Genomic DNA, 11,022 nt, shown 5'->3' with positions numbered 1-11,022 from the left:
ATCGGAACGGGATTTATTATTAATATTCAGAGTCGCCACTTGGGAGAGTAATGGTGTCCCAAGTCACCGATTGAATCCCGAACCGAGGAAATTATGACTCTGTTAACAGTCCGCGAACCAGAAATCCGGATAAGGAGTTCTGTTAATCCGGGAGAAGGTGTTAAGCACTCCCAGGTTCCGTGGTTCCAGCACGGTCGCTCAACTGTTGTATTTGATTTTATCTGATTTTTAAAACATGTTCTAACCTATGTGCTTTAATAATAAACCGCTTTTATTTTTATTTTTTTAAGAATTGCAACGTCGTGAAAATGCGCCTCGAACCACGTCGCACCAGTGCACCCGTGATTGTTAACACATTTCGACTTCGTTGAGATTTGGATTTGGGTCACATAAATGTGCACCCACTTTTAGGAAGGTAAAATTATTTAAAATCGCGTGCCTAAAGAGACTATCGCGTTATTGTCTTTGGGGAAGGCCGTGAAATTCGCTAAACGGCCCATCCCGAAGTCTAAGTATTTTAGTATAAACATTTGTCGAGGGCCCCGCAATTTATTTGTTTTGTTTAGCGAGGCTCATCTCGTTTTATTTTAAAAGGACAAACCTAAAGTGACTATGATTTTCTATTTTTTACTTGTCTCTAAAAATATAGAAAAGTCCTACTTGGTTAATATCATTGGCCTAATGCAAACAAATGATGATTTAAATTAAACATGCCCTTAGGCTCCAAGAGAGGCCCAAAGAGTAAGAATAGCTAGCCAGCCTATAACCAAAATCAGCCATTTGTAGGCTTTGGCCCAGGCCCAAACGTACAACACTCAAACAGGACCTGGGCCACTCAGTAAGGCAGTGAGACCCAAATCGACAAAGCTGGGCCATTAAGCTTTGATTCTATCAGCAAAACTCAACCAAATAGAAATTCAAATGACCTTATTGGCTAAACTTATTTTTAGTATTCCAATTATACTCTGATCTTAGAATAGCGGAAAAAAAACAGTGGCTAATCAATGGCTATAACATTTGAAGAACTTAATGAGTTAATCAAGCAGTAGCTAATTTATTGATGTTAACATACATTTAATAGATCTGGATTCCACGTAGCATAGCCTATATTCTGTTTTACAGCCCAGTTCAGATTGAATATGAATCCAAAATATACTATTCTAATAATACGAACTAACACAAGTTAAAAACAAACTACTAACTAGGAGATCTACGTAGGAATGCCTTTAATGGTTTAACAATTCAAATCGTTACTTATATAAATATTCACAATAGACAATATACACATGAGCTTAAATTTGATGAGCAATTTCCAATTTGTCTTCAACTCAGAGTCACATCGAGGTGTTTCAACGAAGTGTACCTGGAAGTAGGAAACAATGGAGAAGAAGACAGGATCAGCAGCAATCAGCGGTTGATCACAAATAGCCCAAATAAGATCAGGCAGTCCAGAAATGTTAAACCAAACAGAGCTAACAAAGCAGCAAATCAACCAAAAATGAATACTGATGCACAAACAGCCAGCAAAACACCCAAACTAGATTCAAAACACCAATTTTAACTCGAAATCACCCAAAATAACTCAAAACTGAACTTAAAACCCTTCTGAAAGTCTTCTTGGTGTAAAGCTCAATTAAACCCTTCTGAAATTCAACAAGCAAAGCTAGCATCTACAGAATGCGAATCCACAACCAAAAGCTGAAATCAATTTCCAATTTCAATGGAACAGTACTTTTCTTTTTTGATTTTTAGTTTTTTTTTGTTTGTTTTTGGTTTTGAAATTTGAATTTTCTACTTCAGATTTGAAAAACTAAAGAGAAAGAGTGTTTTGGGGAAACTAGATGGCTGGAAAAAAAAACTGCTTCATCAAGGCAATTCTGATGCCTTTATAGGCAGCCAAAAATAAGCATCAGATTTCTGTTTCTCTTTTAGCCCCTCTTAATTTTCAATTTTTACCCCTTATTTATTGACTTGTGACTCAAGTTAATGCCTCAAATTTCCTAAAACTCCACTCATGCCCCTATCTAGTAAGATCTAGGGAGTTCTAGCACTATTATCCAATTCTAAATACCCAAGTTGCCCCTGACTATCCTTGAAATTACCTCTCTGCTTAAATGTCCCAAACCCCTTGTTACCTAAGGTCTGATTTATTCAGCTATCAGCTAAACCAATTCTTAACAATTACTTAAAACAAAACTGGAGAACATCATGCATCAAAAGAAACAAATCAATTGCTAAACTAACTAACACAATCAACTAATTACATGTTATTGAATAGCTACTAACAACTACTGACTTATTATACTGAATCAATTGTTAACGACCTAATGAAACCCTAATCGAATTACCACTGTTATTATCCAAAACTACATCAAGATTGAACAAATTTCGATCCAACTAATAACTAATTTATTGAACTAATTAGGCTATCGTTTAACACTTAAACTAACAGAACAAAACACAATCAATTAAAATTAAACTAAACTAAAGAAAATTCAAATCAGTGTGAGATTAAACAAAACCATAACTAATCAGAAATTTAAGAGACTTATTCAATTTTTAAACAGAAGAAGAAGCATAGAGCATAGAAAGATAAAGAGAAAAGACTCACTGGACACTCGACTGACTTTCATATTTTGAAATCAACCAGCTTGGGCAGGAATTGAACTTTAATAACGACGAATTCTCTAAGGGGAAAAACCCAGGGACCATACGGTGTCAAATTGCATGCATTTAGGCATTTAGGGTTTTGGCCGGAGAAAGCTCAAATGGAGATTCGAGTAGTTCCGGCAAGATTTGAGAGACGCGGTTAGAGGGGTTGGGTAGAGGAGGCTTAGGCGGTTCTATGGTGTTAGTTTGATGTCATTTGGACGAGGTAGCGTCGTGGCCAGAAACTTTTGAACGGATATTCGACGAGTTCCAGTAAGAATTGAAAGCAAAGGACAGTGGATTCAGGTAAAGGAGGAGAAGGGGAATCTAGGGTGTATTTTTTGGAGGCAACGGAGTTGGTGGCGTTCGCCGGCGGCGGCGTCGGTGGAGATACAGAGGAGAGGGTACGAGGAAGACGAGGAGTGTTTTTTTAGGGTTTAATTATTCGGACAGTTATATCATTCATCGAGAAAAGACTTGGGTCGTTGGATTAGGGAGGATGAATGGCCCAGATTTTGTGACGCCAAAACGGCGTCGTTTGGTGGGGAAAAGAGACTGGATCGGTTGTAGACGTTTTGAACTGGGCTGGGGCTAGGTTTGGGCTTGGGCGAAATTAATTAACTGGCCCAATTCTGGGCATTACTTAGGCAGCTTTTTTTTGTATTTTATTTATTATATTATATTCTTTTTGTATTTTCTGATTTTGTAAAAAAAATGCAAAAATTAAAATAAAATCCTAAATTATTTCCAACACTAAGCTAATTAATTCCTAAAAATTGATTAAATCCTATTTAAAGTAAAATCAAGACAAATTCAACAATTAACAATTAAAAATGCAAAAATAGACTATTTGTTATTTTCATTATATTTTGTTCTAAAAACAACTTAACCCTTAATGCTAAAATATGAAATTAAATCCTGAATGCAAATGCGTATTTTTTTTTTGTATTTTTCATACGAATTAAAATGCACAGATAAAATGCAACAATTACCAAAAAAATGACACCAAATTCACAAAAATTGTAAAAATAGAGAAAGATCATTTTGTTTGACCAAACATACACACAACCTCAAAAACATCCTACGGACTTACTCGTGTGACCAAATCGCCAAAATAACATCAAAATCTATGAATCAAGCCTCAAAACACATAATTTCTTCCAACTTTTCATAAAACTCAAATTTCTCATTTTTAGTCTGAAACACGTCAAACGACGTCCGATTTCGACCAAATTTTACAAAAAGCGCTTAACGCATATTTAAGACCTGTACCGGGTGCTGGAACCAAAATACGATCCCGATACCTATATTTTCTAGCTCATTTTCATTTCAAATTTTCATATCAAAATTCAGAAAACAATTTCTTTCAAAAATTCTTTACTCGGGCTCGGGACCTCGGATTTCGATTTCGGGAATACGCCCGAGTCCCGTATTTTGCTACGGACCCTCCGAGACCGTCACATCACGGGTCCGGGTCCGTTTTCCCAAAATATTGACCGAAGTCAACTTTAACAATATTAATATCAAAATTCTTCAAATTTTTCACAGAATTCACATATTTCAACATAAAAGCTTTCCGGCTACGCGCCCGGACTGCGCACGCAAATTGAGGCAACTAAAAGCGGGGTTTTCAAGGCCTCGGAAGCACGGAAAAAGGAAGAATTACGGTGATGACCCTTTGGGTCGTCACATCCTCCACCTCTAAAACAACCGTTCGTCCTCGAACGGACAAAAGAAAGAAGTACCTGGGTCGGGGAATAGATGAGGATAACGGCTCCGCATATCAGACTCGGACTCCCAAGTCGATGCCTCAAGAGGCTGACCTCTCCACTGAACACGCACTGAAGGAAAACTCTTCGACCTCAACTGTCAAACCTGCCGATCTAAAATGGCTACCGGCTCCTCCTCATAAGACAGATCCTTGTCCAACTGGACAGTGCTGAAATCTAACACGTGGGCTGGATCGCCGTGATACCTCCGAAGCATGGATACATGAAAAACTGGATGCACGGCTGACAAGCTAGGCGGCAAGGCAAGTCTATAAGCCACCTCTCACACACGATCAAGAATCTCAAATGGGCCAATGAACCTAGGGCTAAAGCTTGCCCTTCTTCCCGAATCTCATCATGCCCTTCATAGGCGATACACGGAGCAATACTCGCTCACCAACCATGAAAGCAACATCTCTGACCTTGCGGTCTGCATAACTCTTCTGCCTGGACTGAGCTGTCCGAAGTCTGTCCTGAATGATCTTGACTTTATCCAAGGCCTCCTGAACTAGATTTGTACCCAATAACCGAGCCTCTCCCGGCTCAAACCATCCCACAGGAGACCGACATCGCCTACCATACAACGCCTCATACGGGGCCATCTGGATGCTGGACTGGTAACTGTTATTGTAGGCAAACTCTGCTAAAGGCAAAACTGGTCCCACGAGCCTCCAAAATCAATAACGCAGGCTCGGAGCATATCCTCAAGAATCTGAATAGTCCTCTCGGACTGACCGTCCGTCTAAGGATGGAATGCTGTGTTCAATGTAACCTGGGTGCCCAACTCCTGCTGGACTGCTCTCCAGAAATGCGAGGTTAACTGCGGACCCCGGTCCGAAATGATAGATATAGGCACCCCATGAAGGCGAACGATCTCCCTAATATAAATCTCAGCTAATCTCTCGGACGAATAGGTGGCGGCAACCGAAACAAAATGCGCTGACTTGGTCAGCCTATCATCAATGACCCATATAGCATCAAACTTCTTCCGAGTTATCGGAAGGCCAGTAACGAAATCCATGGTAATCCTCTCCCACTTCCACTCGGGAAGCTCAATCCTCTGAAATAAACCGTCGGGCCTCTGATGCTCGTACTTAACCTGCTGGCAGTTCAAACAACGGGCCACATATGCAATGATATCTTTCTTCATTCTGCGCCACCAGTAGCGCTGCCTCAAATCCTGATACATCTTCGCGACGCCCGGGTGAATAGAATACCCAGAACTATGGGCCTCCGCTAAGATCAACTCCCGAATACCATTAACATTGGGCACACAAACTCGCCCCTGCAATCTCAATACACCATCATCTCCCAAGGTCATTTTCTTGGCACCTCCACGCTGCACCGTGTCTCTCAGGACACACAAATGGGGATCATCAAACTGTCGCTCCCGGATACGCTCCAACAACAACGATCGAGCGACCGTGCAAGCTAACACCCTGCTAGGCTCAGAAATATCCAACCTCAAAAATCGATTGGCTAAGGCCTGAACGTCCAAAGCAAGCAGTCTCTGGCTGACCGGAATATAAGCAAGGCTACCCATGCTGGCGGACTTCCTACTCAATGCATCGGCCACCACATTGGCCTTCCCTGGGTGGTATAAGATAGAAACATCATAGTCTTTCAGCAACTCCAACCACCTCCTCTGCCTCAAATTCAACTCCTTTTGCTTGAACAAGTACTGAAGGCTCTTGTGATCCGTGCACACCTCACACGTCACACCATATAGATAATGCCTCCAAATCTTCAAAGCATGAACGATGGCCGCCAACTCTAGATCATGGACTGGATAATTCTTCTCGTGGATCTTCAACTGCCTCGAAGCATATGCTATGACTTTGCCATCCTGCATCAATACTGCGCCAGCCCAATACGGGAAGCATCATAATAAACGGTATAAGGCCCTAATCCCGTGGGTAAAACCAATACCGGTGCCGTAGTTAGGGCTGTCTTGAGCCTTTGGAAGCTCGTCTCGCACTCATCTGACCACCTGAACTGGGCACCCTTCTGGGTCAATCTGGTCATCGGGGCTGCAATAGATGAAAACCCCTCCACGAACCGTCGGTAGTAACCTGCTAACCCCAAGAAACTCCGGATCTCTGTAGCTGACGCCGGTCGAGGCCAGTTCTTGACTGCCTCAATCTTCTTCGGGTCCACCTGAATACCCTCTGCTGAAATAACGCGACCCAGGAATGCAACAGAACTCAACCAGAACTCGCACTTCGAGAACTTGGCGTATAACTGACTATCCTTCAGAGTCCGAAGAACCACTCTGAGGTGCTGCTCATGCTCCTCCTGACTGCGGGAGTATATCAAAATATCGTCAATGAAAACAATCACAAACAAATCCAAATAGGGCCTGAACACTCGGTTCATCAACTCCATAAATGCTGCTGGGGCATTGGTCAACCCAAAGGACATGACCAAAAACTCATAATGCCCATACCGAGTGTGAAATGCTATCTTAGGGACATCAGACGCCCTAATCCTCAGCTGATGATAACCAGATCTCAAATCTATCTTCGAGAACACCCTCGCACCCTGAAGCTGGTCGAATAAATCGTCAATCCTCGGCAGTGGATACTTGTTCTTTATCGTCACCTTGTTCAACTGCCGGTAATCAATGCACATCCTCATCGACCCATCCTTTTTCTTCACAAATAACACCGGCGCACCCCAAGGCGACACACTGGGTCTAATGAAACCCTTATCAAGCAAATCCTGAAGCTGCTCCTTTAACTCTTTCAACTCTGGCGGGGCCATGCGATACGGCAGAATGGAAATAGGCTGAGTGCACGGAGCCAAATCAATACAAAAATCGATGTCCCTATCGGGCGGCATGCCCGGCAGGTCTGAAGGGAAAACCTCGTGGAACTCCCGAACAATAGGAACAGAATCAATAGACGGGACCTCAACGCTGGAGTCGCGAACACAAGCCAGATAAGCTAGACACCCCTTCTCGACCATTCGTCGAGCCTTCACGAATGAAATAACGCTGCGAGTGGTATGACTAGGGGTCCCTCTCCACTCTAGTCGGGGCAAATCTGGTAAAGCCAAGGTCACGGTCCTAGCATGGCAATCCAAGATAGCATGATACGGGGACAACCAATCCATCCCTAATATGACGTCGAAATCCACCATATCTAAGAGCAACAAGTCAACACGGGTCTCAAGACCCCTAAATACCACAACACAGGAACGATGAACCCGGTCGGCCACTATAGAACCACCTACCGGTGTAGATACATAAACAGGAATACCCAAGGCATCACTACGCATAACCAAATATGGTGCAAAATAGGACGACACATATGAATACGTAGATCCAGGGCCAAATAGCACTGAAGCATCTCTAATGCAAATCAGAATGGTACCTGTAATGTCTTCATCCGAAGACTCAGCCTCTGGCCTGGCTGCTGGCTGGCCTCTACCTCTGACGGCCTGAACTCCACCTCTAGGACCTCTACCTCCACCTCTATGTCCTCTACCCCCGCCTCTAGCTGGCTGGGCAGGCTGTGGGGCAACTGGTGCCTGCATCATAGGGCGAGGACCCTGCTGCTGAGAACCACCTGAAACTCGAGGGCAAAATCTGACAATGTGCCTCGGATCACCCCAAGCATAGCAAAACCTCGACTGCTGCGGCTGAGCACCCCTCAACCTCGGGCAAACCCTCCTGTAGTGACCATACTCACCACACTCATAACATCTACACAAACGCTGCAACTGAGGAAACTAGGGCTGACCCGGTCGACCTGAACGACCATCTGAAGTACCATGAGTGACAGGGGAAGCTGACTGAAAGGGCCTAGGAGGATGGCCTCTACCATAAGTACCTCTACCTCCAGACAAGGTACCACTGAATCTGCCTGCATGACGGGGCCTCTTATCCGACCTACGACCGCCTCCCTGTGGCAGAACCACCTCAACTCCACGGCCCATATTGGCCGCCTCCTGAAAAGTGACCTCACTCCCGGCCTAAGCCGCTGTACCCGGCTGACCTGCCACAGCTGGCTGAACCCCTGGAAGCAAACCCGCTCGAATGACGCTCTCCACTAAGCCTACCAATCTGACCAAAGCGTCCTGAAGAACTGGGGTGGCTATGATCCCCTCTGGGACCTGAGCTGGGCCCACCGGAGCTGCCGGAGCTGGAACCTCCTCTTCAAAACCTACTTGAGGCTCCGCCTCTGGGACTACTGCTCGTGGCTCGGACTGCTGAGCGGTGGATGAAGAAGCGCGTGTTCTCGCCATCTGTAAAAGAATAGAGTAGAAATTCAACCCGTGTTTAAGAAACGGATACGCGCGACAAGAATGAAAAAAGTGAAATTTTCCTAACTTTATAGCCTCTGGGGGATAAATACAGACGTCTCCGTACCGATCCCTCAGACCCTACCGAGTTTGTCCGTGAGTTGTGAGACCTAAGTAACCTAGGGCTCTGATACCAACTTGTCACGACCCAGATTTTCCACCATCGGGAGTCGTGATGGCGCCTACTGTCGGAGCTAGGAAAGCCAAACATATAAAAACATTCTTGATAATACTCGCAACAATATAATAAATAAAACGAAAATAATTAAATATAGCGGAAGACTTTAAGCTTATATATATGAAAAACAAAATGCGGATGTTCAAAAACATCCTCTACCCAAGACTGGAGTCACTAACTCACGAACATCTACAGAATGCTAATTACAGAGTTTGAATGAAATACAATACTGTCTGCTCCGATACAAGGAGAACAAACGGAAATAGAGATAGAAGAGACTCCGGGCCAGGCGGACGTCTGCAAGGCTACCCCGGTGTCTCCGAACAAAAGGCTCGCCCCCAGACTGCTACTCAAATGCTGCTCCATCACCTGGATTTGTGAAAAAAGATGCACAGAGTGTAGCATCAGCACAACCGACCCCATGTGCAGGTAAGTGCCTGGCCTAACCCCGGCGAAGTAGTGACGAGGCTAGACAGGACTATCACATAAACCTGTGCAGTTATAAATATATATCTACAGCGGGAAGCTAACAATAATAACTGTTTTAAATGGGAAGGGAACATGCTTCGGGGATAGCAGATAATACGGAAATTAAAGAGAATAATAAGGAACATCAATGAATTATCTCTAACACGGATAAGGAGGATAAAAGCAGATTTCACTGTCTGTACACATCTCATTGCAGGCGTACAACCCGATCCCATTTCTCAATGTTTCCGTGGTAGGCGTACCACCCGCTCCCATTTCATTAAATCAACAGTTCTTCCAAATGAAATTTACTCCAAATAATGCAACAGTTCATACGAACTCATAAGATAACAAGTACACAATAATAATGACTCACCAAAGAAAACAAGTAATGACAAGTAACACAATAAAGAAAAATGCCAACATAAGGAAACTCAGTAATAGCGGATTAAAACAACTAATGCACTTGAACTGATAACAACAAGAAAATCAATAAATAGAAGTAGAGGACAACGTAACACAATTATCAGCAAGAACGTCAGGAAAATCAAAGACAAGTGCACGGCATCACCCTTCGTGCTTTTACTCTCGTACTTACCAAAATAATCAAATAAAGTGCACGACATCACCCTTCGTGCTTTCCCTCACATAACTCTCATATCATGGCACGGAATGATCCTTCGTGCAATTATAATCAAATCAGAGCACGGAATGTCCCTTCGTGCATAAATAGTCAAAGCATGGCACGGAATGACCCTTCGTGCAAATATAATCAAAACATGGCACGGAATGACCCTTCGTGCAAATATAATCAAAACATGGCACGGAATGACCCTTCGTGCAAATATAATCAAATCAGAGCACGGAATGTACCTTCGTGCATAAAAAGTCAAACATAGCACGGAATGACCCTTCGTGCAAATATAATCAAGAATAGCACGGAATGACCCTTCGTGCAAATATAATCAAGAATAGCACGGAATGACCCTTCGTGCAATTTCACTCTTCCTCACCCAAATAACAGTCACAACCAAACGGGCAAGAGAAATAAACAAGTAATATGAACTATCCCAGCAAGGGAACAACACAAATAACAACCAAGACCCGGCAAGGGAACAATAACAACATCTTTCACAACCCGGCAAGGGCAATACTCACTGTAATCAAACCATCCCGGCAAGGGATTAATCACACCTCTTTTCTATACGTTCATCTCTTACTCAATGGTATTTAACACTCGAGCCAATGCTCCAAAATATTAATATTTCACAACTTATCCTCAAACTCTTCACAGTTGTAGAAAAACATGTTGTAGCATAGAAGAGTTCCAAATTATCTCAAAAACAAGTACAAACAAAGACCCACGGTCATGCTAGGCTCCGGTGTATAGACACTCGTCACCACGCCTATACACCGTACTCGATCAATTAGCAAATAGCATTTATGATACTCTAATCCTATTCCCTCAAGCCAAAGTTAGATCAAACACTTACCTCGGTCCGAAAATAGCAATCAAGCCTCTAACACCGCCTTTCCTCTAGAATTCGACTCCGAAACAATGATATCTAATCATAATTAATTCAATAATATCAAATGAGGCTCAACAACATAATCCCATAGCCTAGGAATGAATTTCCTACCATTCTTCCAAAA

The 11,022-nt window shown here is 43.1% G+C and overlaps 1 protein-coding gene across 1 annotated transcript; it reads right to left on the bottom strand.

Moving 5' to 3' along the window:
• On the bottom strand, positions 773–7,049 carry LOC109230279 (RNA-directed DNA polymerase homolog). The gene is made up of 4 exons (XM_019395795.1): positions 6,630–7,049; positions 1,573–1,670; positions 1,364–1,472; positions 773–826 (listed from the first exon to the last, which is right to left on the bottom strand). Exons 1-4 carry the CDS (start codon positions 7,047–7,049, stop codon positions 773–775), a joined length of 681 nt encoding a protein of 226 aa, XP_019251340.1.

This window comes from Nicotiana attenuata, chromosome 7 (genome assembly GCF_001879085.1).
Source record: "Nicotiana attenuata strain UT chromosome 7, NIATTr2, whole genome shotgun sequence".
NCBI lineage: Eukaryota > Viridiplantae > Streptophyta > Magnoliopsida > Solanales > Solanaceae > Nicotiana > Nicotiana attenuata.
The sequence above is the reverse complement of the archived record's forward strand: the minus strand, read 5'-3'. Positions and strand labels throughout refer to the sequence as shown.

Excerpts from the sequence above, each read along its gene's own strand:
- LOC109230279 (XM_019395795.1), bottom strand. The coding sequence starts at position 7,049 with ATGTGCATTGATTACCGGCAGTTGAACAAGGTGACGATAAAGAACAAG. Across the intron at positions 1,671-6,629 it reads AGTTCTCGAAGTGCGAGTTC|ATGCTAGCTTTGCTTGTTGA; the intron begins TGGTTGAGTTCT and ends CGCATTCTGTAG. Across the intron at positions 827-1,363 it reads CCATTGTTTCCTACTTCCAG|GTCCTGTTTGAGTGTTGTAC; the intron begins GTACACTTCGTT and ends TGAGTGGCCCAG.